General features: G+C 57.0%; 2 protein-coding genes and 1 long non-coding RNA gene across 4 annotated transcripts in view; 1 reads left to right on the top strand and 2 right to left on the bottom strand.

Annotated features, from left to right (window-relative positions):
* Positions 1-384: 384 nt before the first annotated feature.
* LOC132343881 (uncharacterized) lies at positions 385-3,182 on the bottom strand. Its single transcript, XR_009492889.1, has 3 exons — positions 2,934-3,182; positions 2,609-2,763; positions 385-880 (listed from the first exon to the last, which is right to left on the bottom strand). It is a non-coding gene; the product is annotated as an uncharacterized lncRNA (long non-coding RNA).
* A 150-nt stretch (positions 3,183-3,332) lies between these two features.
* On the top strand, positions 3,333-17,476 carry BRI3 (brain protein I3). 2 transcript variants are annotated; one of them, XM_024985035.2, is made up of 3 exons: positions 3,333-3,635; positions 11,409-11,511; positions 13,679-17,059. In XM_024985035.2, exons 1-3 carry the CDS (start codon positions 3,419-3,421, stop codon positions 13,749-13,751), a joined length of 393 nt encoding a protein of 130 aa, XP_024840803.1. In that variant the 5' UTR covers positions 3,333-3,418; the 3' UTR covers positions 13,752-17,059.
* Positions 17,384-27,629, bottom strand: part of BAIAP2L1 (BAR/IMD domain containing adaptor protein 2 like 1) — an 80,383-nt gene continuing 70,137 nt past the window's right edge. Inside the window, exons 13-14 of the mRNA XM_003587844.5 lie at positions 19,746-19,783; positions 17,384-19,237 (exon numbers count right to left, since the gene is read on the bottom strand). Coding sequence (XP_003587892.2) covers positions 19,162-19,237; positions 19,746-19,783 — 114 coding nt within the window. The 3' untranslated portion in view covers positions 17,384-19,161. The remainder of the gene's footprint in view (positions 19,238-19,745; positions 19,784-27,629) is intronic.

Genomic DNA, 27,629 nt, shown 5'->3' with positions numbered 1-27,629 from the left:
TCGATCGCAAACTTGTGAGACCCCCCGAGCAGATGACCAGTGAAGTTGAGCCCAGACTCCTGACCCCGAGAACTGTGAGACCATTGATGGGGTGCTGTGTTCAGCTGCTAAGTCTGTGGTCTTCTGTTGGGCAGCACAGAAAGCTAATCCAGGGGCAGCTGCTAGCATAGAGCTGTGCTGTTCTCCTCCCATTATAAAGTGATGCTGCTTACTTGTTTCTGTCGAAGTAGAAACCAGTAACCGCATGGACCAAGGGACAAAGCCACTGGCCCCCCAGAAAGCGGGAAGTGTCCACACTGGTGGTCACTCGAGAAGCAGGAGGGGTCTGCCCTAGCACTCGCACAGAGCAGCCAGGGAAGGGGTGGGCTCAGCAGGGTGCTCCCAGATCCTGCAGCCGTCTCCCCAGGTGTCCAGGCGGACTCAACCCTTCATTTAATTAGGCAGCCTTGTTAATTTTCACACAATACTAACAGAGCAAACATAACTCTTTAATAACGCTAACAGGTCAAGTCACTAATTCATAATGACAGGACTGCGTTAGTCAAACATAAAAACCCAGAGATGGATTATGTAATGGCCCAAGAATTTCGCTTGGCTTTTTCTATAAGAAGTTACAGAATACCATCAAGCAGGACTACAGATGGCATCGTTTTAGGGGAGAAACAAACTGGAAAAGGACTGAAACCTAAGTGAAGGGTTTAAGCTTTCAAATCTGATCGATGCAGCAAATGATGTTTACTTATAAACAGCATCTTTAGTCTGATGGCCCTGGGAAGAGCAGTCCAGATCCGGCTGCATCCAGGAATTCCTCCATCTATAACCAAAATGCCTTAATCCAGCTGATGAGAGATGGTGTTCCTCTTCTCTGGGGGCTTCAGTCCTGGAAAAGTATCAAAATAAAAATAGCTGTAACCTGAAAAAGGTATTTGAAAAAAAAAAAGAGAGGGAATAATGAAGATGTTAGTTAAATCCATGATGTTGCTACTTGGAGTAAGAGGTTGGCTTGGTAATCATTGCATTAATATATGCTTTATTTGTTGTCTGAGGTGTTTGCAATATTCAAAAGAATCTAACCATGCCACACTTATAACTGCAGGTTACATTGTTTAATAAGAGAACTACTTTAATGTATTTGTAATTGTTATTTAGATGTGCCAAAAAAGAGAGATTTGTAAAATCTGGTTCACTGAACATGAATTGAGTTCAACAGAGTGCACGGCGCACGGGCAGTCCTGGGAAATCATCAACAAGGGAAAGGAGACTGCAGTCTGATCTGAGGGGGGTTGGCCTTTCAACGAGCAGGGGCATACACACTGGTCAGACGGAGGATGGAGATCATGGGATCTCGGAGGAGGAGCCAAGCTCTCCAGGGAAAAAAGCAAATTGCACAACAAAACAGAAAGGTGAGCCCATGTGGGGAAAAAGTCAACCCTTGTCAAATTACATGCATGCATGTTTTTCTTTAGTCGCTAAGTCTTATCCAACTCTTTGTGACCCCATGGACTGCAGCCCACCAGGCTCCTCTGTCCATGGGATTCTCCAGGCAAGAATACTGGAGTGGGTGGCCATTTCCTTCTCCAGGGGATCTTCGCGACCCAGGGATCGAACCCACATCTCCTGAGCCTCCTGCATTGCAGGCAGATTCTTTACCACTGAGCCACTTGGGAAGCCTCGCATATACATGTAACAAGAGCGATGACAATTCCCACCTTAAACCACTCGCCAAAACTTCTGGGGCGGGGGGGCGGGCGGGCTGCACACGCAGTCGGTGCTGTGTGTGCCACGTCCGCGTGGGGCCCCCAGCAGCGCCTGGGCTCCGAGGCAGCCCCACACTCCGCTGACGGCCGCCCACTCAGCCATGTCCCCTCACAGAGATCCGATGAAGTACCTCATTTTACTTGGGAGTCCCTGGGACTGCAAGGAGATCCAACCAGTCCATCCTAAAGGAGATCAGTCCTGGGTGTTTATTGGAAGGACTGATGCTGAAGCTGAGGCTCCAATGCCTTGGCCACCTGATGTGAAGAGCCTATTCATCAGAAAAGACCCTGATGCTGGGGAAGATTGAAGGTGGGAGGATAAGGGGACAACAGAGGAGATGGCTGGATGGCATCACCGACTCAATGGACATGAGTTTGAGCAAGCTCGGGGAGTTGGTGATGGACAGGGAGGCCTGGTGTGCTGTAGTCCATGAGGTTGCAAAGAGTTGGACACGACTGGGCAACTGAACTGACTGACCGCATTTTACAGGTGAGGAAACTGAGTCACAAGTGGGCTCCTCCTTAGTGGGCCAGGACACGCAGCCCCGAGATGGAAGAGCAGGCTGTGTCCCCTTTAAAAGAGAGACCACACTGTTAACACCTGCAACAGGCTACAGGCCCTGGTTCCGCCAGGTAGGAAGACAGAAGGAGACCGTTTTAGGAAAGGGCGCCTCTTCTAAATGAGAGGTGAGGGCTACTTAGTGGGAGGCACCAAAGACCCAGTCCTATGCTGCAGCGTCCAGGTCAGCTGACTGTAATCGTGTGACCTGCAGGGAAAGCCCAGCCTTGGAAGCGGGTTCCTCCGGCAGGGCAGCCCGCGAGGAGCCCCGGAGCCCTTCACGTGGCCACACCTGTTAGCACTGTTCGCGGCAGCAGCTGAAAGTACTGATGGTCGTGATCACGGGGCACGCCTCTGGGCTCCTCTCTGGCTCCACGCACAGACCCTGGGCCCTTCCTCCTGGCGGAGCTGCAGAACCCCCGTCCTTTCCTTGGGTGTCCCTGGAAACTGGGAAGGAACTTGTCCTCAGAAAGCAAGGGGAGCCACCACGGAAGCAAAGTAGGGAGCGGTGGACCCATTCGAGGGGCGCCTGCTTCCTGGGGCCTCAGCGCTCTGCTTGCTGACAGTCCTCCCCGCCGCCCTGGGGGACGGGAGAGCCTGCCCCCTTGGGTCCTCACCTGGCTGCTCTGGGGCTTGGGCTGCTTCTGCTGCTTAGTCTCCGAGACTCTTCTGTGACCCCCTAGACTGTAGCCTGCCAGGCTCCTCAGTCCATGGGATTTGCCAGGCAAGAGTACTGGAGTGGGTTGCTGTTTCCTTCTCCAGGAGATCTTCCCAATGCAGGGATCGAACCCACGTCTCCTGCGTTGGCATAGCCACCGGGGAAGCCCCTACCACTCGTTTTTGTTAGTTGCTCAGTCTTGTCTGACTCTTGGCAACCCCCTGGACCGTAGCCCGTCAGGGTCCTCTGTCCACGGAAGTCTCCAGGCAAGAATACCGCTCCTAAGTCGTGGCTTTTATCAAGGATCCCCTGGACAGTGGTATTAAACGGGCTCCTCTCTGAGTGCCCCAGCTGCCAGAGGTGGAATCCGGACTGTGGCTTCTTCCCAGCGGTGGCGACTGCAGGCTCAGAACCTGAGAACCCTGGATTGTGAGGCCGCATTCTATGCCCCCGCGGCCCACCCTGCCCCACTCCTCCCGGCCTTCTGCCCGCAATGGCCCCGGCCCCGGGGCCTTCTGTGTCCCTCATTCATGTCGCCCCCAGCCTCCTGCTCTCTTCTACTGGAGCGTAAGGGCGCTCTTCCTGGCCCCATCCGCGGGCTCCCTCCTCCCGCCCAGGGGCCCCTTGCTGAAGCCAGCCATGTCCACCGTGCAGGCGGCAGGTAGGAGCGGGGATGGAGGGGGTGGGGGAGAGGGTCCCCTCTCCTTCCTGAGGACCCCTGCCCTCCTCAGTCCTCCAGGCCCCCCCGTTTTCAAAGCCAGGGCTGTGTGGCTTCTTCTGCTTCTCTCTGCGGTTGCAGGAAAAACGAGCTGTAGGGCTCGCTGACAGAATAATGACCAAGAGTGCAGATCGAGGCCCTCCCGCACCCTGCAGGGCCCTGAGCGAGCACGTGCTGGGGGGTGGCCCACAGAGGGCCCCTCCTGACCCCAGGCTGTGCCCTTTCCTCTCGGCGTGAGAGTGGTCATTCACTTGCCCCCAGCCAGAGAGGTGCCCAGGTGTCACCAAATTCACTGCTTTGGTCAAGTGTCACAAGTCCGTGCGGCGGCAGATTTCAGAGAGAAATCCCTTCTGTCAGTCTGAGTACCTTTCACTAACATCTGGCAGAGGGTGGAAATTCTGTCATCACAGAAAATAGAGCGGGTCCCAAAGAGCAGGTGTCGTCTTAACAAGCATCTCCCTACTATCTGGACACTGGCTTTTTAAGACTTTTTCAACGTGGACCATTTTTACATCTTTATTGAGTCTGCTACAACACTGCTTCTGTTTTTGTGTTTTGTATTTTTGGCCACGAGGCATGTGGGATCTCAGCTCTGGATCAGGGACCAAACCTGCCTCCCTTGCATTAGAAGGTCGAGTCTTAACCACTGGACCACCAGGGAAGTCCCTGGGTCCTTTGCTTTTGTAAAACTGGGAGTGGCCTTCGGGAATGATCCAGACCTATTTCTAGCCCAAGGGGCACAACCTCATGGTCTCTGGAGCAGAGGGACCTAGGTGTGACCCCTCCCAGGCAGGCGACCTTGAGCTCCATTACATGTTCATGGAACATCCGGCAGGTTCCAGGCACTGGGGTGCAGAAATAAGACACCAGGGGCTCAGTGGACCCGACTCAGTGGGGAGATGAACCGTCTCCCCAGGTTGGGGTGGTGCCCAAGCATCACAGCCCTGATACGAAGTGGGGGCCCCTGCGGTGTCCACCCGCTCTCCGAGTGGGACACACGGACTACGCCCTTGAAACGGCGATTATGCCGTGGAAAGTGAGGTGAACCTGCCCCCAGGAGGGGGACACTGTTATAATCCTGAGGGATGTGCAGTGTCTCTGTGTAAGGAAGCCGGGCTTCCAGAGGCGAGGCGACTTGTTCAAGTCACACGGGGAGCGTGTGGGACAGGCAGAGCGGGGACCGGAGCTCGCTTCCTCCCGCAGAAGCACCCTGCTCTGCTCCTCTGAACGCAGTAGTGACGAGAGGCATTCGGTTCGCCTTGCGTGTGGTTGCCACAAACGTGCGGACCTTGTGTTTTAGCCCGTGCTTGGTCTAGACACGCCAGTGACATCTTTTGGTACTGTAGGGCTGCTCAGAGGTGTTGAGTACAGCTGCTTGGCAACTTACTTAGCTAGACACTTGCCATCCACAACTAGCTCTGTTCCTGTGAGAATTACTAGGAAATTCTGACTTCAAGAGATGATTTCTGTGATCCACTGCAAGACTGAATGCGTTCCTCCGGGCAGGATTATGCAGAGAGGCCCACCTCTGAGAGAACGAAGGGTGTGAAGGTGTTTTACTTTTAGATCTTATTTTAAGTGATGTAGTTTTGGCTGCAGTGGGTCTTCGTTGCTGCAAGTGGGCTTTCTCTAGTTGAGGCGAATGGGGGCTCCTCCCGTTGCGGTGTGCGGGCTTGCACTGCGGTGGCTTCTCTTCTCGGGGAACGCGGGCTCTACAGCGCACAGGCTCAGTAGTTGTGGCTCCAAGGCTTAGTCGCCCCATGGCACACGGGACCTTCGTCCCTGGACGAGGGATCGAACCCGTGTTTCCCGCATTGGCAGGCGGATTCTTAACCACTGAACCACCACGGAAGTCCCAGTATGGATTTAAATACAGTAATACATCCAGGCAGACCCCAGAGGTATTTTGGGTTTTGGTTCACCGCAATAAAGTGAGTCACAATTTTTTTTCTTTCCGCAGTGCATATAAAAGTTATGCTTACAACACCCTGTGGTCTAATAGCATTATGTCTAAAAAACATACATACCTTAATTTTTCTATTGAAGGATAATGCTTGACAGAATTTTGTTGTTTTCTGTCAAACCTCAACATGAATCAGCCATAGGTATACATGTATCCCCTCCCTTTTGAACCTCCTTCCCCATCCCCATACCTTAAAGATACTTTATTAAAAAATACTAACCAACACCTGAGCCTTTAGTGAGTCACAGCTGTGACATCAAAGATCATTGATCACAGATCACCATCACAAATGTAATAATAATGAACCAACTTGAAATATTGGGACAGTTACCAAAATGTGACACCGACACGAGGTGAGCATGTGCTGCTGTAAAACTGGCTCTGACAGACTTGCCATGGGCTTCACTTTCTTTAATTAAAAAAAAAAAAATGCAGTATCTGCAAAGTGCACTGGACGAGGTCTTGCCTTCACTTTCAGTAAGACTCACCACGTGACTTGCATAAAATTGTCGCCTGTGTGGTATAAAAAGCATCTGTGCTTAATTTATAAAACATTTAGAAAGATTTGTCTAGTAGAACCGTAAGGCTTGCCACAGGCTTACCATCAAACCGAAAACTCGATGTTTATCTAAGAGAAACATTTAGCAAATATTTGGTAAGGGCTTTCTCTGAGGCAGGCAGTCTGTAATCAGTTACAGTCTTGGATTTTGAAATGATATTTGCTTCCTCCTCCTCTTTTTTTTTTTTTTGCCACAATCCCAACCATGTGAGACTGTAACTTCTTGAATGTGTGAGCAGCCCATGTGATGGGCTGTTAGCACTTCTCAAAGCCTGCCAGAAAGGGCACCATCCTGGTTTTGGTTTTCTCTGACTACAGCTGAGGACAGTTCTTGGCGACTGTCAAGGTCTGCAGGGAGGACAGTGGCAGCTTCTCTGCCCGCCCCGCCAAAACCCTCCTCCTGAGCCAGGGGATAGCGCGTCCACTACCTGACCACGTGGACCCAACCACGTGCCCTGCTGAGGGCTCGCAGCAAAAACATGCACACATACCAGTTAAAACCATATTCTCACTTCTGTGGAACTGGCAATGCTAAGATATATATTTTTTTGGTTAATGTACTCATGATGTAAAAGTGGATTAGGAGCAGAATTTCAGCAATCTGAAAAATATGCACAGGAGGAAGGTATTTTTTTTTTTTTTCTATTTTTAAAAATGTTTGACTTTGCTGGGTCTTCGCTGCGGCGCGGGCTTCTCTCTAGCTGTGGCCCCTGGCAGCACACGGGCTGCTCACTGCCGTGGTTCTCCTGCTGCGGAAGCACGGGCTCTAGGGCCTGCAGGCTTGCACAGTCACAGATTCTGGACTCCAGAGCACAAGCTCAGTAGTTGTGGCACATGGGCTTAGTTGCTTCTCGGCACGTGGGATCTTCTGGGAACAGGGATCGAACCTGCATCTCCTGCACTGGCACGCAGATTCTTTACTGCTGTGCCATCTGGGAAGCCTGAGGAGGTATGTTGCCAAGTCTTCTTCAAGAACATGTTTCTGTTAAAATGAGCATCCAGTGGCTGGCTTCTCTGGTGCACCTGGCATGGAGGCCCGGTTCATTCGGGTCAGGAGTGCTGGATCTGGGATGCAGAGACCCACCTTCTGTGGCTCGGGGACCGTGGAAAGGCCCTGCCACCTCTCTGCCCAGGTTTCCTCGTTAAGTGGTTGGGGGACTTCTTGGGATGGCCCCGGGATGAGCTGAGGTAGGAGGTGGCTTGGAGGTGAGGTTACTCCCAGAAGCGGGTCTTGCTTCCTGTTTCACACAGAGGCCATTGGAAGAAAGTGTCCCCTCCACCCACGCGCCACCTGCACAGGCACCCACGTGCCACCTGCACAGGCACCCACGTCTCCAGGATCCCGCCAGGGACCCCATCCCCTTTCTCCCCCTCCCCCAGCCCCTCCTCCCACTCCCCCTCAGCATCTGATTGTTCCCACCAACTTACAAACCTGCTGTTACTTCCCCTTCCATTCAAACACCTGCAAACTCACAACACACAAGAGCTGGTCCTTTTGGCCTCCTGTGGGTAGACTCTCCCACCTCCTTCTATACCTGCGCACCTTCCGGCCCGGCCTGCTTTGAATACCAGTGTAACACGGCCCATCCTGCTCACCCAACCCCCAGCACCTACCGCTTTGCAGCCCCGGCCCATTAAAGCATCAGCTCCATGAGCTGGGCAGTCACTGGTGGTGTTGCCTCCTGGGGCAGAGTGTCTGCTCCAGAACACTTGGGGGTGAGCGGTCACTGAGATGGTCTCAGGTCTGTATTCGAAGGGCAGCGCCTCTCAGATGTGCATGCTTTCCTTTGCTCAGTCTCTCTCCATGGTATGTAAATTTCAAGTGTTGCTGGGCTCCTTTGCCTCCTTACCTGTCCACCCTGGGGCTCCCCCCCTTTTTTTCTTGATACCTTAAGAAAAAAATCATTTATTTGGCTGTGCCAGGCCTTAGTTGCAGCCTGTGGGATCTAGTTCCCTGACTGGGGATCGAACCTAGGCCCCCTGCATTGGGAGTGCAGTGTCTTCTCTGCTGGCTTCCTCTCAATCCACAGCCACCACCATCACCTGAGCCAGAAACCTGAGCATCCGGAGTCTCCCATATCCACTCTGGAAGTTGCCGGGTCTTAACAGGCTCTCCACCTCCCTCACACCTTGACTCTCCTGTCTCCCCAGCTGTCCCTTCCCCATTGATTCCCCAGCCTCCTTTCACTCCACGCTGCTGCCAGTCATTTTCCTAGTAGTAAATCTGATGCTCCTACTGCCCTGTTCTGCTCCCAGCAATTCGGCCTCCCCCAGGGGCTCCGGCCATGGCAGGTGACTTGGTGTCTCAGCAGGTAGTGGCTGCTGCTCTCTGGACCGCAGTTCACTCTTCCAGGCATGCTTGTCCCCAGGCCTTCCTTCCAGGTGAGGCAGCCAGGGCCCATGGGCACCTCTAAATGACCGCTCAAGCCTCGCTGCACTGCCTTTGTGAGTTTTTACTGTCTGGCTGCTTCTCTTCTGCGTCCCTGACCAGTTATCTTTGTCCCTTGCAATCTGTGCTCGGGTGGGGAGGCGGAGCTGGGAGAGCAGGTTCCCATCACCTGGCTCAGTGATGGGGAGGGGCCTGCTTGTTGGGAAACCCCACGTCCTCTCATTCACAGATATGGGTTTCCAAGCTCCAGTGGAGGCACCGCTGGGGGTAGAAATCTGTTATAGGAAGAGAAGGGAGCCAAAGGCTGTGGTTCTGTGGAGTTTGATCTGTAAACAAAGACACTGGAGAAAGGGAAAATTAACCCTGAAATTGAGGGAACGAACATCTGCCAACTTAACTGGAGTTGGATAGGAAAGGCTTAGGGGAGGGGGGGACGGGGGAAGGATGCCCCCCACCTTGTGTCCGCAGCTGACCAGTATTAGGGGGCCTGCCCAGAGCCTACTTTTTCTCCTTGGTGAGGCTTTGGGTTGACCCTCAGTTTTCCCTGGGGCGCGGCGGGGGGGTGGGGGGGCTCTTCGTTTCACTGCTGTCACTCTGTGGTTGGTTACAGCTCAGACTTCTGGGAAGGCATGGCCTCCCTAGACCTCTCTGTCCGGAAGTCGCTGGCCACTCGAGTCCAGCCTCCATTCTGGACTGGGAGCCCTCCCCACCCCCATCTGGCTGCCCCTTGTCCCTCCCCACAGGCTTGTGGGGAGGCCTGCAGTTGAGCAGTACTGGGATGACAGGTGTGGATGGGGTCCCAGGAGCTACACTCCTGATAAAGAATCACGATGCTGTCTTATGAAAAGTTAAAAATGAGGTGGGGTCTGAGAGCTGTCCCTGAGCTAGATCAAGGTGCTGGTCAGGTGAGAAGGCTGGGAAACCCCAAATGCTGCACAAGGCGGGGAATGGGTGCAGGGGGAGCCATGGTGTGGCCCCAGCATGCACGTCTGTCAGGTTCAAGTTTATTACCAAACTATTAAGCGCTGGGTGCGACAGGCCCAGGGCTTCCGTGAGGGCGTGCGGCCCAGAGGCCTTGGAGGTCCCGTTTAGGTCCCTCCTCTCTGAGCTGTCTCCGGACTGTGGACCGGGGGTCAGTACTTCCCGAGTTGCTGGGAAGACTGTGAACCCAGGAAGAGCAGGGGGCCGCGCCCGCCGTCCCCAGCAGTGCAGTATTTGTAATCAGAGGCCACAACCCCATACATGACCGATTTATCAAAATAAAACCGAGGCACTGAACGCCAGCTAGGCGCGAGCAGGCCCGGCTTGCCGCAGCTTCCACTGACCCTGGGTGCTGCCCGACCCCGACCCGGGTCGCTCTGGAGGCTGAGTCCCCGGTTCTCCGCCCCTGGCGAAGACGACCAGGGGGCGGCCCGGGGACCCGAGCCGCCGGGCCCGTCCTCCGGGCCGCCCCTGCCCATGGGCCCCGGCCCTCCTCCGGGACGGGTGGGTTCGGGCCCCCGGACGCCTGGCGGGCCTGGCGTCTCCGTCCTCCGAGATCAGGACCTGGCGCTGGGAGAACGCGGCCAACAGGCCATGAGGTGACGGCGCTGGCGCGGCGCCTCTGGAAGTCTTGCGTGTTCGTGTGTCTGGGGGGATCTCCTCGGGGTGTGAGGCCCGAGGCCGCGGGGGTGGAGTTGGGGCCCCCGGTTGGGGAGGCGCGCCGGGTCTTCATCGACAAGGCGGCCGAACAGGGAGCGGCCCCTTTAAGCGCCGCCGGCCCCGCCCCCTGCGTCTCCCCCTACTTCCCGCCCCCGCGGGACGCCCAGCGGGGAGGTGCGCGGGGTCTCCGTTGACTAGCGGCCCGCGGGGCGGCCGAGGGAGGGCGCGGCCCCTTTAAGCGCCGCCGGCCCCGCCCCCCGCACCTCCCCCCGCCCCCGCGGGAGCCGCGCCACGTGACCCGGGTCTTGTGACCGGCGGGGGAGGCGCGGGGGGAAGCCCGCGGCGCCCGCCTCCAGGGGCCCAGCCCCGCCGCCGCCGCCGCCGCCGCCGCCGCTGCCGCCTCCGCCGCCGCTGCCTCCGCCGCCGCCCGCGAGCTGCGGGTCCCGCCGCCGGGCGTTCCGCGCGTCCGAGCGAGCCGCAGTCCGGGGCGAGTCCGAGCGGGAGCCGAGCCGGGCGCGGGGGGCGCCGCCCGCCATGGACCACAAGCCCCTGCTGCAGGAGCGGCCGCCCGCCTACAACCTGGAGGCCGGCCAGGGCGAGTTCGCGTGCGCCCCGCACGGCTACGGCGCCATCGCCGCCGCCCCGCCGCCGCCCTACCCCTACCTCGTCACAGGTGGGCCGGGGCCGGGCCCGGGGCGCGGGCCGGGGGCCTGGGAGCGAACTTCGGGCGGAGTTCCACCGCGACCTTTAACCCCGAAGCCAACTTTTCTCCGGACGTGGCGGCGGCGGGGGGCGCGGTCGAGGGGAGACCCCGGGGTCCGGACCGTGCAGGGGGTCGGGGACGACGCCGTCCTGGGAACTGGAGGTCGGGCCCCCGAATCTGGGCACCGCCCGACTGCCCTGAGCCCATCTGCGGGTCGCTCGCGCCCAGTTCGCTCTTCCTAGGAAGCACATCCATCTCTTTGCAGTTTTAAGTTTATTAAGGAGACGCTGTCCACAAGTTAACGTTTAATTAAAGCTTATAGTGGGCATTTAGTGGACGCAGCTGTCGTTCTAATTTTGAAAAGGATGCGAGCATTTGGTGGGGAGGGGGGAGGGCAGGAGAAGTGGACCTCAGACCCTCTTTCCTCCCTGCCCTCTTCTGATGTGTCTTCCTGCCCACAGGGATACCCACCCACCACCCCAGGGTCTACAACATCCACAGTCGGAATGTCACCCGGTACCCTGCCAATTCCATCGTTGTGGTCGGAGGCTGCCCAGTCTGCAGGTATGTCCCTGGCCTGGGGGCTCCAGAAGTCACTAAGGACACGCTCACAGCCTCATAAAGGCAGGATCTGGGGGAGACGTGGTCAGTCTCCGGCCAAGCTGCTGACCTGAGCCGTGGGAGAGAGCGTGCCGGTGGTCCTTGGGTCCATCCAGGGTTCGTGTGGCAGAGGGGACTGGGTGTCCGTCCCTCTCCCCCCGTTGCTGTGCTTTTGGGGCCATTGAGCCCCATGGGGATGGGATTCAGAAATGGCAGCAGTTGGACGGACTGCCTGCTATCCCTGGTTCTGGAACCTGCAGGGTGGCTCTGTGGTTGCTTCTCGAAGGTGGCCAGAGGTTCCCTTTTCCCTGGGAAGGGTCCGTTTGGAGAGCTGGGCAGGAGAGTCCAGACTCAGGTGACCAGTGTCTTGGAGGAGCTGAAGGGTTGGGGGTGACGGGTAAGGGCTGCTCCATCCACATCTGGCCGGCAGCTGTGCAAGGACAGGGACACCGAGGTTCTTTGTTTGGGTGGGAGCGGTATTTTATGTCCTTAAAAGTCCAGCCGCCAGAATCTTCTGGTTTTATAGGGCTTGAGACATAGCTACTAGATGCTGTCCTGAGGGTTCAAATTTCTTGTCCTTGGTGGATTCTAGTGCACGGACGGTTCCAAAAGTCAGGGCAGATTTAGCCAGAACCGGGTTTTCCATCTGCCAGGGGGCAGCCTGTAGGGGTGGGGGTGTGGGTGCGGAAGTCAGAGTTGGTGAGATGGAATTGAGAAACTCTGGTTTCCTTAGTTTCAAAAGTGTATCAGGAAGGCCCCAAGCAGCGTCCAAGGGAAGTTAACAGTTTTGAGTTTTGGGCATCAGCCGTCTGGGGAGGCCTGGAGGGCTGGGGAAGGAGGACGCCTAGGAATGGGGGCAGAACTGGACCCCCAGAGGCAGCCATGCGCTTGCTGAGGGGCCGGCGGGCAGGGGAGAGCCCTCTGGGTTGCGGTGGCCGGGGCATCCTGAGTGGCGGACCTGAAGCAGGTGTGTCTTCTGACACGGCTGGCGACAGTCTGGCCTTTGGAGAACGTGAAGAGGGAAGGGAGACAACTGGCCACCTCCAGAGCCGCTCCCTGCCCCAGGCACCTGTGGGTGGCAGAGCCGATCGGTTGGAGGCACGTGGATGGGCTTGGAGTGGGGAGGCGTGGCCCGGGAGGCTGGTCACGAGCTGCAGGGCAGGGCATGGGTCAAGGCTGGTCGTGGCCAAGAGAGCCATCGGGGGAAGTGGCACAGCGGGGTGGGGAGAGGGAACCAGTGTGCTTGGCTTCCAGATGGGTCCTGGGCGCTCAGGCTTGTGTGTGCGGCACAGCTGGTTGACTCCAGGGGCTTGTTTTGGGCATGAGCAGCCTCAAGCCATCTCCTAGTCGAAGGAGGGCGTCAGGCTGGCAGCCGAGGAGTCTGAGGAAGGCCCCTGGAGTGGAGCCCTCCACCTGGGGTTTCAGCGTCTCAGAGCGGGGCCCAGCCTTCTGGGAGCCAGGCTCCCGTCCTGGCCGTGCCAGCTGCTGGCGGGCCCGGTGCCCCATCTGGGTAGGGGGACGCTGGTGGATGCTCCAGGGTCTGGCTGGCCCCGGGCCCTGGATGGAGGAGGGGAGACCAGCAACAGGTTCTGGGGGCTGAGATCCCCAGGCTCTTCAGGACGGGAGATTCCCATGGGGTGGGACCCTGGTTCCTGCTCTCAGCCCTGTCCCTCTGCTCTTCTGGGGAAGGGCTTGGGCTTGGGGCTGACGAAGGCTGGGGTGGGGGGGCCCTGCATCCAGAACAGGCTTCCTTCGTTGGGTTGGGGTCGCAGTCCTCCCGGCCTCGGGACAGTGGGCGCAGCGAGAGGGGAGCGCACATACTGAGGACAAGTTTTGGGGCCTCGGTCGGGCCTGACCCCCTTGCTGCCTCTGAGGCGCGTCCTCCGCGGCCCTGATGTTGTCAGAGAACAGAGGGCAGCAGCCGGGCTACTCCGCAAGGGTGCTGCCCCGCTGCAGGGCCCCCTGCTGCCACAGGCCAGGGGCCAGGTGTGTCCAAGGAGCCTCTGTGGGTCTGGGGAGTCGGCACCTCGAGGAGGCTGGGGAGGGTCCCCCGGGGACTGGCTGGCCCGTCTGGCAGCGGTGGGTTGGGAGACAGGCAGCTTGTCCTGTGACCGTGTTCCTTCCTTCCCAGCCCCCCCACCTGGCCATTCTGCGCTGGGAGCCTGGCGGGCATCTGCAGGAGTCACACGCCCGTGATTCCCTGAGCAAGGCCCCTGCCACTTGTTCCTCGGCCACCGTCGGAGCCGCGTGGGCAGCCCGACCCCGTCGCCTTTCATTAGCAGCAGCAGACGAGTGTGCGCACACCGCCCCTGGCCGCCCTCGGCCCCTGTGGGCCGTGCACCGCCTGGCCCAGGCCTTGGCCTCGGCCTCGGCCCCGGCTCTGAGGTGGTCCTCCCCTGGCGCGGGGCCTGTCCCAGGATGCGGGACGCGGGGGGCGGGCCTGTGCACAGGGCCCCTGGCCCGGTGTGGAAGCCAGGGGTGAGTCCAGGCCTAGGGTCCTGCTGGGCACCGCTCGGTGTTGGTCCTGGGGTGACCGGGCGGTGAGGGGGCTCCAGGGTGGCCGGGGTCTTGGAAGCTGAGACGGGCATGCAGGGGAAAGCCGCGGGGGGGCAGATGCTGCCCGCAGGTCAGGGCAGCGAGGAGGCCAGCGCCCCAGCCTCCCCTGCCCAGGGGCATCCCCGGCCTGATGGTCCGCAGTGGGCGGGGTGCGCAGAGCTGGCGGGTCCCCCTGTTACCCGCCTCCCCGGAGCTCTTGAGACCTGCCCCGGGGAAGGCCTGCTTGGAGTCGGGCCCTGGGACCCCGGGTGGGGCACATGTGTCCTGAGGGGACGAGACGTGACCTGGTCTCTGAAGGGGGCTGCCCAGTGCTTTGGGGTGCCCTGCCCTGTCCCCACCTGGCTCCAGGCTCATGGCTCCTGGAGGAGGCGGAGTCCTCTGGCCTCTGCCCAGGAGGCTGGCTGGTGCTGCTGCCGCCACTGGGGTTCGGAGGGCGGGGGGCTCAGAGAGCAGGGCCCCTGGCTGGGTCTGGGCTGTTCGTGGCCCCACCAGGTTTTGGTCCAGCTTCCTGGGGAGGAAGCCCCACCTGGCCGAGCGCCCAGCTTCTCTATGAGGTCAGAGGCAGCGAGATGCGTGTGTTCAGTTACCTGATTTTTCCAGCTTCCATATCTTTTTCACCTCTGTTGAGGAGGAACACGGACAGGGTTTTGCTTAGTCTGGATTCAGAAGCTGTTGGTAAAGAGCTGAGCTGATCGGGGCTTCTGAGGGGCTTGGAGGAGGAGACACCAGATTGCTCAGGAGGGGCTGGCAGGATGGGTGGGGGGGCCCACAGGGACTGGGTGGTCTGTACTCTGGGGCTTGTTGCTGTGTCAGGATTGGCCTAGAGACCAGGCTGAGTTTCTTAGTTTAAAAAAAGTAAATCACATCCACTCTGCTTTTGCAGGTCCAGGCAGGCAGCACCCGTTGTCAGCAGCGAACGTTTCTGCAGCAGGATACGTTCGCGTGAAGCAGACACGTTGAGACTGTAAACGGCCGCGTGGTAGTTGAGGTCACAGTGGCTGTGAGCTGAGTGTGTTACCAGCTTTGTTAAAAAGTCCCGCGTTCAGAGCCTTCGGTGTTTGAGGCTGTAGCTCAGGTGTGGGCTCAGGGTGCAGGTGAAGCTCGTGGGCTCCTGGTCCCTGGGGCAGCAGGGTGTGAGCAGAGCCTCCCTCCCTGCCCAAGGGGAGCGACCCGGCACCTCCCCAGAGACTTGGGGGTGGCCTGGCCCCCCCTGGGGGAGAGGTGAAGGGGAGTCGTCCGTCAAACCCGGACTCCCACCAAGGGCATGGGAAGGGCTGCCCTCTGCTCCGGCTGGAGGGAAGGATCTGCACAGAACGCGCCGCAGGTCTGCGGGCTGAGGCGTGCGGGGCGCGGGGCGGGCGGTCAGGGCCCCCACGTCTGTGCCCTCAGGCCGCTGAGGGGCCCGATGAGAGCCTGCCCCCTGTGCCGTGTAGACCGGGTCTGGGTGTCGGGTGGGGCTGCTGTTTGACCCTTGACCCCAGAGGCCAGGAGACGTCCCAGAGGGGCTGTCTGTGTGGACAGACAGGGCGGCTGGGCCGGCCCTGCCCATGCCCTGGGGGGAGGTGGACGCCTCCAGGTTTCTCCAGCCTGGCGTGCCCCTCATGTCCTGGAGCCCCCGAGGGGACGCACAGGGTTCTAGGCTGTGCCTCTTAGCAGTCTGGGCCTTAAGTGAGATGACAGGGCGTCCAGCTTGGGTGGGTGCTTGGGGAGTGTCTGTCGTTGGGTCCCCCTGTTCCTGGAGGGGCACGAGGCACCCAGTGACCCTGGGGCAGGCCTCTCCTGAAAGGTCTCAACTGGTGCAGCTGACCCAGCAGGAGGCCTGGGCCCTTGTCCCCCATTTCCCCCTTGGATGTTCTGACCAAGCAGACAAACCACTGACTTGGGTTCAGCCACAGGTAGAGAAGGTGGGATAGGTGCCCTGAGGGGCCCTGGCCCCCCAGCCATGCTCCAGTGGCCTGAGGGGCATCCCCGCCTGCGTGGGGCCCTGGCGGTGGCATCCCCCAGCCCCCCAAGCGTGGCTCTGGTGCTTTCTCAGCGGGGGCTCCTGCCTCCTGGGCTGCGGGCCCTGGAGCCAGGCAGGTGCAGCCTGGGCGGGCAGGGGCTCAGAGGTGTGGTGCCAGCCCTGTGCTTCCCCTTGGAGTGGGCCTGGCTACTGCCCAGCTGCTTGGACCTTTCCTGAACTCAGCGCAGGTCTCCAGGGGAGGGCAGACAGCCGGAGGTTTCCCGAGAACCCCCTTTGACTTTCTGCAGCGTCCTGGGGCGCTGGAGGGAGAGTGTGCGTGTTTCCTTGAGGCAGTTCCTGCCGGCGTTTGTGGGCGCTGGGGCTTCAGGAGGATGGGGAGGGCGTGGGGTGGGTGGGTCCCTGTTCTCCCACAGCGCTGCCCCCCGCAGCTCCGGGGCGGGAGGGAAGCGGTTCTGGGGATGGGGGCTGGCATCAGGCGTCTCACTGCAGCCGTCAGGGCACATGGCAGCTCCTGCTCCACCCGCCTTGGGGGCCTTGGAGAAGGACCCCGGCCCTGGGTGGTGACCTCTTGGGGATGTGGTTGGGGGCTGGCCCCTCGTGGTCCTGGGGGTCATACATTGGGCACATGGAGGGTTAATGTGACTTTTTCCAAATTTTCCAAAGAGGAGTTTTGAGATTAAACCTCCCAAGGTAAGTGACGTGGTGTGAACCTGAGTGGTTTCTGCCCCCTCCTCCCACAGTAAAAGCCACACACAATCCAAACTATCACTGTCCCGGAATTTCCCTCTAGGGAGTGGAAAAATAAGTCTAAAACTTTCCAGCAGTGGGAGAAACACTGTACAGTGGCTTGGGTTTCGTGTTCTTAGGATGTAAGTGTTTATGGGAACCAGCACTTGGTGCTCGTTCCTCGTCTGAGAGAACACATGGCCGAGCGCTCCGCCGGCGCCCCCCGCGTCTCCTCTGCAGCGGCGCCCTGACCGCGCGCCCCCTGTCTCCGCAGGGTCGGGGTCCTGGAGGACTCGTTCACCTTCCTGGGCATCTTCTTGGCCATCGTCCTGTTCCCCTTTGGGTTCATCTGCTGTTTCGCCTTGAGGAAGCGAAGATGCCCCAACTGTGGAGCCAACTTCACTTAAAGGGAAGAGCACACCCGGCTCTCCCACACCCCGCTTTTTCTAATGTAAATGTCGTGTACAATAGCTTTATCTGATGAAGCTCCTGGACTGTTTTGTACAGTGAGGCGGGTGGACTGGGCGGGCGAGGAGGGGCACAGGGAGGAGTCGGAGTGAGGACGTGGGCAGCTCCGCTCCCAGGCGACGATGCTCAATAAAGCACTGCTTTTATTTTTCGCAGTCTTCAATTTGAGAAAGGGGAGAAATACTGTTTTAAATAAATGAGATCCATACCATTGTTTACCTGGTTTTGCTTATTCAGTGTATGCACACTGTCACAAAAGAGCCTCCCCAGCCCTGACCCCCCCAACACCGTCCAGGTCGGGTGACCTTCCCTTACACAGCTCAAAAAGTGCTTGTTTTCAAGTTTTATTCTTGCAATGAAGCCTGATACCTTGACATTTGCAGAGCACGCGGCCCATGCTCAGGACCCACCGCCTGGCCTCTGTCCTGTGAGCAGGGGGGTGTGTGCGGCCTGGGGACCCCAGGTCCCGAGACCCCCTGTGCCGCGGCCTCACAGCTGCATGACCGCCAAAGCGGGTGCAGGACCCCCGCCCCTTCACGAGCCTCCAGAGCCTCCCCACTATGCCTCCCTGCCTCCATGGTGGGAAGGAAACGGCCCCACGAAGGGAGAGGAGCCGGGCCCGTGATGGACCCAAGCATCTTGGCTGGCGGACGCGGTGGCTGCTGCTGGACAGCTGCCCCGAGGGCCCTCACGCGGCCCCAGACCCCCGCCACCGAGGGGTCGTCTGCGTGGCCCACCAGCCGCGAGGACAGCACCAGCCTCGGGAGCGCCACGCCTCACACTGTCTACCTGCGCTCAGTTGTTCTCGCGCTTAGAGAGGAACGACATCACAGCAGAACCGAGAGCCGCCATCAGGAGCGAGACCCCGCGGCGCCCAGCCTGAGTGTGTGTTTGCCCCTCGTCCCCTCCTCCAGGTGGCGCCGGCCTGACAGCAGAGCCAACCCAGCGCTGCCGTGACTGCAGGGCCCCCGCGCGCAGGGTGGGCCTGGGCTGGAATGCTCCCCCCGGCCGGCTTTATTCGGGCTGTTGGCCGTCTCAGTACCCACTGAAAAGGAGAGAGACTTGCACCCGGAGAGGTTTCGGAGTAAACAGTGCTGGAGATAATTTTGGTCAACTAGCTTAGCGAGAGGCATCTGGTTCCCGCCCGTGGAGTCTCCCGAGGCAGGTGCCACCCTGTGAACCAGGCCCCTGTGAGGCACAGCCCGGCGGGTTTCCGTGGGTCATTCTAGTTAGGTAACAGTACCAAGCTCAGTCCCTCTGAGAACTACTCAAGTACTAAGACCCCAGCTGTGACAGGGCCAGGCGGATCCTCAGGGCTCTAGAGCTGTCTAAATCGTGAGAACCTGTGGGATGCTTCATCTTGGCTAGGGCTATAGTAAACAGAAATTTTAAAGTTAAGTTAAAAGAATTAAGTGTTGTACAATATCCTCATAATTTATATTGCTTAAGATTATTTGCATGCTAGGATGCAAATTTATATAGTATTTTCTTTGAACATAATGCTATTTAAGAACACATGCTTTATAAAACTGTGATCTCATTTGCATTTGGGTGCAGAAAGCCAGTCACAAAAGCATCCACTGTCCCTTACTCTGGCTATTAATAATCAGAATATTAAAAAGTGATACAGTAAGGATTAGAACCAAATTTACTATTTTTGAACAGAATAGGAAAAAACTTTTAAATGATTGAGTTGTAACTAAACTATGATTTATCTTAAAGAAATGTGTAAACCCAACTATGTTAACTTAGAAAATGTGCTGATTTGCTCAAGTAGAATACACGCAAAATCAGACGCCCTCTGGTGAAGTTTTACACCTGGACGGCGCTTGTCACACACAAACCTATCGTTCCCCAGCGAGGGCCCAGCGGGGAACCAGGAGGATGCTGGAGCGGCCTTCTCATCGGATGATTGGCGCTGAGCGGTCATTCGTCACTGTCGGGCGGAGTTTCACAGTAGCAAAGGGGTTCTCTCCACTGCGGGGGAGAAAAAAATGCTGGCAGAAATACTCCAAGACAGGGATTTGATGTGAAAACAGCCAATGACTACCCTTGCTCTGTAACACACACTTTAAAATTTCAGGCATTTTCTGAATATTATACAGTTCGTTCTGGGATGGTTCTCTCCATGCCACCTGTTACAAGCACTGATTTGTTTTGTTTTGGACTTGGAGGGGACTGATCGCGAGGCCTCAGGCCTGTGGGTCGGGCGCTGGATGGGCTTGGCTTCTGCCTTGATCCAAAGGGAGGGCCTGTCCTGGAAGGCTCTCCCACCACCACCCTCCCCTGCACCCTAGGCAGGACCACAGAGAGGAGGGCACCCCTCTGTCAGAGGTGGGCACTTCCCTGGCGGTTGGGTGGTTAGGACTCAGCACAGTCACTGCCAAGGGCCCAAATTCAGTCCCTGGTCGGGAACTAAGGTCGCGAGCCCAGGCCGCCTGGGCTGAGCTGGGAGTAGAGGCCCTTAGGGAGGAAGTTAACTTACCTGAGGAAAGGAGGCTTTGCAAACCCATTTGCATTGTTCTGTGGGAAAGAGAAAGAGGACGTTTTCATAAGACCTGAGGGTACAGACATCTGAAGCCCACGTGCTGCTGAAAGCAGAGCAGAGAGCTGCCCCGTCTCCACTCCCTGGGGAGGAGTCATCTAAGTCCCCTGAGGGATCAGGGCCAGAACGGGAGGCGCTGGGCGCTGCTGCTCGCCTGGTCTGCCTGCGGTTAGGGGTGGCTTCCTGGAGCGTGGTCCTGACAGGTGCCGTGAGGAGCAGTAAGTCAGAAGGAAGCCTTGTTGGGTTTTGCTGCCCACAGACTGGTGCCAACGGCCAGCCAGAGACCTGAGCTCGTAGGAAGTCCTGTCGGTGTGGGGGTTGGGGTGGACGGAGCAGCACAGGCGCCGTCTCCACCTTGGGGCATCGCCCGGCCCTCCCGGGGCTCGGTCCCCACGTGGCCAGGGGCCAGGTGAGGGTGTGTCCTCACCCCCCAGACCTCTGCTCTGGCTCCCGCACGGGCTCGCTGTCGGAGCTGGCAGCCCAGGAGGGAGCAGTGTCACGCCGGGTGACCAGCGCTCCCTGGGCGGCTCTGCGTGGTGCCAGAAGTATAGCCCCTCGAGGCAGAGGGCCTGGGGCCCCGGGCTGCTTTCAGACCTCTGCCTGCAGGCCTGGGCCTCTGGACACCGTGGCCTGGACCCGGGGCCAGCCAGCTCATCCTGAGGGGGCACCTCGCCGCCAGGGCACTCAGCCTGGCACCCCGATTCCCTGTCTCCCCTTCGGGGGGAAGCCCAGAGCAGCTGCCCCGCTTGTCAGCATGACCCCAGGCCTGTCCCCACAGGGCATGCTCAGCAGGCCTCGGCGTAGGCTGTTCCTGTGTTACGGGGGATGGAGGGCTCATTTACGATTCTACAGACATTCCCTGATGCCTGCTGTGCAGCCCCACGTGTGCTCAGGGCGCCAGGTGGGGAGGCTGAGTCCTGGCTGTGGCTCAGGGGTGGTGGGTGTGTCCTCCCACCTGGGAAGCGTTCTTCCTGCTGAGACTTCCACCCCGGATGCGGCCTCCGCAGGGCAGGTAACGGAAACTCCCTTCCTGCCCGTCCCCAGGGCAGGACACTGTCCCCCCTCCCCTGTGTGCCCTCATCTTAGAAAAGGCCCCTGCTTGCTGAATGTCGGCACCCCCGCTGCCCTCGAGGCAGAAACCTTGGAGCTCGACTGAACTGTGAACCGAGCTTAGTCGGGGTCTCACGAGCTGTGTCATCTGGGGACACGACACTCAAAGAACAAGATGGTGAAGTAGATGCATCCAAGTCCAGCCCTGGTGGGGAAGTGGCAAGAAGTAACAGCCTGTGCCGTGAGGAAGGAGGGCAAAATGACTCTTAACGGGCCGCCTGAAGCCACCAGCCCTGGTGTGCATCCCGTGCCCCCTCGAGCCCGCTCCAGTTGGTACAAGCCACACACACGCACACGGGCACCAAGACACCAGCTGGGCGCTGGGAGCACCCTGTCCTAACAAGAGGGCTGTCAGGCAAGGCATCTCTGACATAAAAATCATCAATCACATAAAAAGCAGCAGTGCTTTCTTAGCTCAGTCTCCTAAGGCAATAGAAGTAAAAGCAAAAACAAAACAAATAGGACCTAGTCCAACTTACGCGCTTTTTGCACAGCGAAGGAACCATCAACAACACGGAAAGACAGCCTACAGTCTGGGAGAAAGTCTTTGCAAATGATTCTGCCAACAAAAGCTTGCTTTCCGAAATGTACAAATAGCTCACACAAGTTAAAGTGTTAACCGCTCAGTCGTGTCCAGCTCTTTGCGACCCCACGGACTAAAGGCTGCCAGGCTTCTCTGTCCATGGGATTTTCCGGGCGGGAATACTGGAGTGGGTAGCCATTTCCTTCTCCAGGGGATCTTCCTGATCAAGGGATCGAACCCAGGTCTCCTATATTGCAGGTGTATTCTTTACTGTCTGAGCCACTTACCCAGCCAGCTTGTACAATGCAATAACAAAAACAACCCAGTCCAAAGGTGGACAGAAGACTTATCAAATAGACACTTCTCCAGAGAAGACACACAGATGGCCAACACGCACATGAAGAGGTGCTCAACATCACTAATTACTAGAGAAATGCAAATCCAAGCTGCGATGAGGTACAACCCTCCCGCCGGCTAGAACAGTCATTGTTAAAATGCCTACAAATGACAAATGCTGGAGAGGGTGTGGGGAAAGGGGAGCCCACCTACACTGTTGGTGGGGATGTAAAATGGTGTAGTCACTGTGGAGAGCGGAGAGCAGTGTGGAGGGTCCTTGAAAAACTGAAAACAGACTTGCCCTCTGATCCAGCAACTGCACCCCTGGGCATATGTCCGGAAGGCCCAGAGGGAGGGTATGGGGAGGGAGGAGGGAGGAGGGTTCAGGATGGGGAGCACGGGTATACCTGTGGCGGATTCATTTCGATGTTGGGCAAAACTAATACAATATTGTAAAGTTTAAAAATAAAATTTAAAAAAAAATGTAATTCAAAGAGCTGCACGCACCCCAGCATTCACAGCACCAGGACACAGCAGCTGGGAGGCAGCCCCCGGGGTACCCTAAGCATCCCGGTGTTCAAACAAAACTTCGGGTGACTGACCGTGCTCGGTGGTTGTGTGAATGCAGAGTCTGCACGTAACCGCTGTAACGTCAAGCTGCTGTGCCAGCTTCCCTGGACCCCAGCGTTTGGCCCTGGTTTTCTGCAGCGTTATCAGCTGCTGTAAACAGCTTAAGGAAGAGGAATTACCAGCCCTGCTGGGCCTGAGAACCTCTGAGATATGGAATCCCAGGGCTGAGGCTCCGGCCCTCGGGGCTCCTGGACAGGCCTGTCGTGGGACCTGCTCCTTGACCCTCACCTTCCGGATCGGTTTCTAAATGGAATCTCGTTCTCTTTCGAGTGAGCTCTACCAGGCTGTCCCGTATGGCGGCTGCTTGCCATGTGACTAATTAACACGAATTTAAAATCCGAGCCTCGGTTCCTTCTTTGCACTCTCCACTTCTCAAGTGCTCAGCAGCCCGTGTCCAGTGGCCACTCTGCTGGCCTGCCTGGTTCTGGAACATTTCTGTCTGACCCATCAACTCTCTGGGTGGTTTACTGACGCACAGATGACTCGACTCTGTGCCTCCTGTCTTTGCAAGAGGCCACCAGGACCCGGTGAAAAACGGGCATCTGCACCTGCCCCGAGGGGCTCTCCTGGGGGCAGCACCGGTTACCCGTCCGCCCTGCAGCTTGACTGCCGCTTTGGCCCGGTACCGCTTCGACCCAGTACCAGTGAGATGCAGGAGCTCGTCTCACAGACAGGACAGGGCGGGCAGAGGCGGCGGTGTCGAAGGCTGTGACAGAGGTGCAGTTTCACCTCCGGCAGTTTGCAGAGGATCGTGAAATATTACTTCCTGAGATGAAGCGATAGAAATGGAATAGGAGTCAGCCATCACCCAGTCACCAGAGCCTGTGCTGCCTCCCGCAGGCCTTGGGTTTCCTCAGAGCTCTTCCTCCAGGACTCAGCTCATGTGCTTGCCCCTAGGAAGCCACTTTGGATGCCCCACCCTGGAGCTGGAGCCCTCCCCGCCTCCTGCCCCCACACTTCCTCCATGGCCCCTGCATCACTGCTCCCTGGACTGGACTCCTGGGTTGGTTTGTCTCCCTGGAGCCTGGTGCAGGCCTGGACTGTGATCAGCTCGTCAGGGAACACGCCCCAGTCGAGGCCGGGGGACCTGCAGGCCCTCTTCGCGTGCCGGGTGGCCATGTTCCCGAAGGTTTCAGTCGGTCAGCGGAGTCTGATGCCGTGGAAATGTGCGCTGCTAACGTCGCTGTGACCTTGCTATAGATATCAACTCTATGCCTGTTCCCTTTTCATGGAAGGTTTCGCTTATCATGAAGCAAAGTGTTCATCAACACTCATTCTGACATTTGCAAAACCAGCGACAACCAATCACCATGGGAACTCACACAAGGGGGTCCTTTTCATTAGATAGGTAGGGCTGTTAATATTCTTCCAAGAAATCAAAAATTAAAGGCCACTAATCATAAAAAAATCAAAGACTGAAAAAGGCCTTCCGGCTTGTGAGACAGAACTAAGGGGGCCTGACCCGAGTGCCAGGGCTGCGCTGGCCTCACACAATGAGTTAGGACTTCTCTCCTCTTTACTTGTAAGGACAGTTGGAGCAGGTCTGGCATTCATTCTTTGAACGTTTCACAGGATTCACCAGTGAAGCCATCGGGTTACAGGCTTTGTTAGGAGACCTTAAGTTACTGACTCGAGGGCGACAGGACACGGTGGGGAGCAGGCTTCTGCCTGGGGGCCGCCAGGACTGCATAGACAGGAGCCCAGAGGCTGAGCTTAGGCCCCACACCCGGTCCTGGTGGAAGGGCAGCAGCTTCCACGAGGACTTGCCGGGGGTGGGGAGGCGGCCACTAGGCCACCCTGGGCCTAGGGAGAGAGACGTACTTAAGGCTCTGCTGCTCAAGGAAGTGGAAGGAATAAAAAGGTGGGTGCAGTGTACAAGGCTGCCCAGCTGGTCCTTGTGCTTCCCAAGACAGCCTCCTGGTGCTGACAGTCTGTTATGATCCAGCCAACAGGGAGGTTTAAAAATAAAGTTAGAGCTCATTTAAACTGCCAAATGCTTAATAACGAACATCATCACGGACTGTGCCGACATCTAAAGCCAGGATTTTTTTTCACTCTATCCATTCAGTGTGGTGAGAACCACACCGATGCCTTCTTCATTGAGCTTCACCCACGTGGTAAAAACACTGAAAGTTAAAACATGTTTTCTTCTGAATTCAGTGCTGTTAGCTAAAATGTGTTTTCATTTATAATTCCAGTGTTAGCTACGATTTTAGGGCAAGATTCTTTTACCTTAAAAGGCAGTATACAGGCAGACCTCATTTTATTGCACTTGACTGTGCTTCACAGATACTGGGTTTTTTTTCCCCTTACAAATGGAAGGTTTGTGGCAAGTCTGCTGGCACCATTTTTCCAGTGGCATTTGCTCAGGTCATGTCTGTGTCGCGCGCTGCAGCACTCCAGGCTTTTCGTTATTATCACAGTCACAGTGATCACTGATTAGTGGCCTTTTGTGTCACTGCTACAATGCACTGAGACTCAGCTAATCGGCATTTTTATCAAAGTGTTTTTCAATTAAGGTATATACATAGCCTTTTTAGACACAACGCTATTGCACACCCAACAGACTGCATGTATGTAAACATAACTCTTAAACACACTGGGAAACCAGAAAGCTCATGGGACCTGCTTTATCGAGACGGTCTGGAAGCTAACCCATTACATCTGAGGCCTGTCTGTGCAACCTTTATCAAGTTACAGAACTGTGTGGCCATTATCATCAATGGTTGTCATCACAGAAGGAAACCACCAGACTGGCCCGCAGATGGACTGGCCACCACCACAGATGAAATGCTCCCGCCACACAAAACCGGCCAACAGACAACAATGGCAGATTCTGACCCCGGCTGGAAACAAGGGAGAAAGGGGAACTCAATACAGGACACCATGTGGACGTAAGCAGCAAAATCCAGACTGGGGACACCCTCCAGAACTAGTAACCTGGGTTTTCTACGTAGAGATGACACAGAGATCTCTAGGTACGGAAAGGCGAGTCATGAGACTTGGCCAGATCACCAGCGATGGTGTGGGGAGCTGGCCTGGGTCCAGATTCGAACAACGATACCATCAAGAAATTTTTAATGAGACAATCAGAAATTTGAAGTGACCAGGTGATGATATCCAGGAGTTAATGCAATTTTAAACGATACGATAGTTGGTTTTGTGAGAAAAGAGGACCGTTAACGTATTTACAGATGAAATAATATGAAGTCTGGAACTGGCTTTGCTGATCTGGGAATGTGTAGGGAGGAGACGAAGCAAGATTTATAAATGAATTATATGTAAATCTGGGGGACCAAATCAGTAGATTATTCTTTCCACTTTCACGTGTGTGTGAATTTTTCCATAAAAAAAGTTGAAAATCAAATCCAGAAGAAGACACTGCAGACCAGCAGGCCCACACCTGTGCGCCTGGATCCTGAGTTTTGTGACATGCAAATTGTAAGTTGATTTTTTTTTTCAGCAAAATGAATTTTTATGCTTTTAGAAATGCCTTAAGATCATTTCCAAATAGTTTGAGTATTGTTTTAAAATATACCAGGCCCTTTAATGAAATAGCATTTCAGATCTGCCCTTTCAAGCAGCATCTCCAGTTTTGACATCTCTCACCAACAAAATGGGAAAGCTCCCTATCCTTCTGAAAGTAATTTCTGGAGTTAGAAAGCTGGAGTGATTTGCAGTGATGACAGTGAAAACAAGGAGTCACGCAGTGTGCTTATCTAGGAAGAGAAGCCAAAGACATTTCTGAATGAGATTCCAAAGTGGCATTTCCAGGACCCAAATCCGCACTGCAGCCTGCGAGGAGGCAGGCATGGTCCCCCCGTACCTGGGGCCCATCTTTCAGAGCCTCATTCCCTGTAACCGACTCTGCCCGGCACCACTCAGAGGCGAACAGAGGCCCCCGGGGGTGGTGACACCCCATGGGGGTGCATGGCTCCTGCAAGCACCACAGAAAGAACAAACCCATGACAAAGAAGAAGCGGTCGAAGCGGCCCAGGCTTATTACAGCACCAACCGCTTATGTGCCCTCGTCTCCGGAGCACACTCACCGTCTCCCTCTGAGAAACAGCTACGGCACAGAGTCTCTTCTTTCAAACCTGATCAGCGCCACTCCGCCTGCCCTGAGGGCCACCTTTCCCTTGGCACTGAGATAGCAAACGTTGGCCACTCCGCCCCAAGTCTGCCCTCCCCGCTGGCACAGGGAACCCGCGTCCCTGCTCCTGGCGGGCCAGCCCCTTCCTTCTCAGTCACCCCCTTTTCCTCCATCCTCTCCGCCTTCTCTGCTGTATAATCTATATTGTGGGAAAAGAGGACAAGAACCCCCTCTAGACTCCTGCCGAGTACACCCCACTGGAGCTGTAAACTCTGGCTCCTCCTGTCTGGGAGGCGCCTCTCTTGGCTCCTGGTCTCGGGGCTTGCACCCACCTCAGGACGACGGCTCTGGCTGCGGAAGTGGCCTCAGTGGGCAGCGCTCCCCAGGAAATCGCCCCAGCTAAGGTCCTGGCCCAGAGCTCTTGGCGGGGCTAGTGGGGGCACCGGGCTGCCTCTGCCTTCCAGATGCTTCCACAGCTGGGGACACAGCCCACCTCATCACTGAGTCAGCATCCCAGGAAAACTGACCCCTGACCTCCATCCAAGTTGTCGCTGCACCCCCTGTCCTCATGGCACCTGGCTCCATTCCCCCACGGAGCTCCCAGCTCTGACATTTTTGTCTATCTCTCACTGTCTGCTGCTTATCTTATCACTAGAGCCTAAGCTCCAGCAGAGCCAGAGCTGGACTGTTTATCTCAGCTCCTCCAGAGCCCACCGGGCCTGGCTTGAAGACAAAGTCACTGTCTCTGGGATGGATGAAGTGACTCATGGCCTCTGTCCCAGTCCCGGGACACAGTTCCTGAAGGCATGGTGATTAGATCATTACTGTGGACCTTCAGTCTTCCTCCAGAAAACAATATGAAAACTGAAGAAAGTGCAGAGAAAGGTGATTAGCGGACGAAAGGATTGTAGACATGATCAAAAGCAGGAGAGCTTGAAACCGGACACAGTCTGGGAAACGATGGATCTCGTAGGTGCCAGCCATCATTTACAGATGAGATAAAAACAAGAGGGGCACAGAAGTTAAGGCGGCTGAAAGGCTGCGTGACAGACAGAATCTGCAGGCCCTGGGAGCAAGTGCGTGCCCCGCCCGAGGGTCACCCCCTTCCTGCTCGGAGGGAAAGGGGCCCCGC

This window comes from Bos taurus, chromosome 25, assembly GCF_002263795.3.
Source record: "Bos taurus isolate L1 Dominette 01449 registration number 42190680 breed Hereford chromosome 25, ARS-UCD2.0, whole genome shotgun sequence".
Lineage (NCBI taxonomy): Eukaryota > Metazoa > Chordata > Mammalia > Artiodactyla > Bovidae > Bos > Bos taurus.
Note: the sequence above shows the minus strand (reverse complement) of the source record. Positions and strands in the feature narration are given on the sequence as shown.

Excerpts from the sequence above, each read along its gene's own strand:
- BRI3 (XM_024985035.2), top strand. The coding sequence starts at position 3,419 with ATGCCCCCGCGGCCCACCCTGCCCCACTCCTCCCGGCCTTCTGCCCGC. Across the intron at positions 3,636-11,408 it reads GTCCACCGTGCAGGCGGCAG|GGATACCCACCCACCACCCC; the intron begins GTAGGAGCGGGG and ends TCCTGCCCACAG. Across the intron at positions 11,512-13,678 it reads GGAGGCTGCCCAGTCTGCAG|CCCCCCCACCTGGCCATTCT; the intron begins GTATGTCCCTGG and ends CTTCCTTCCCAG.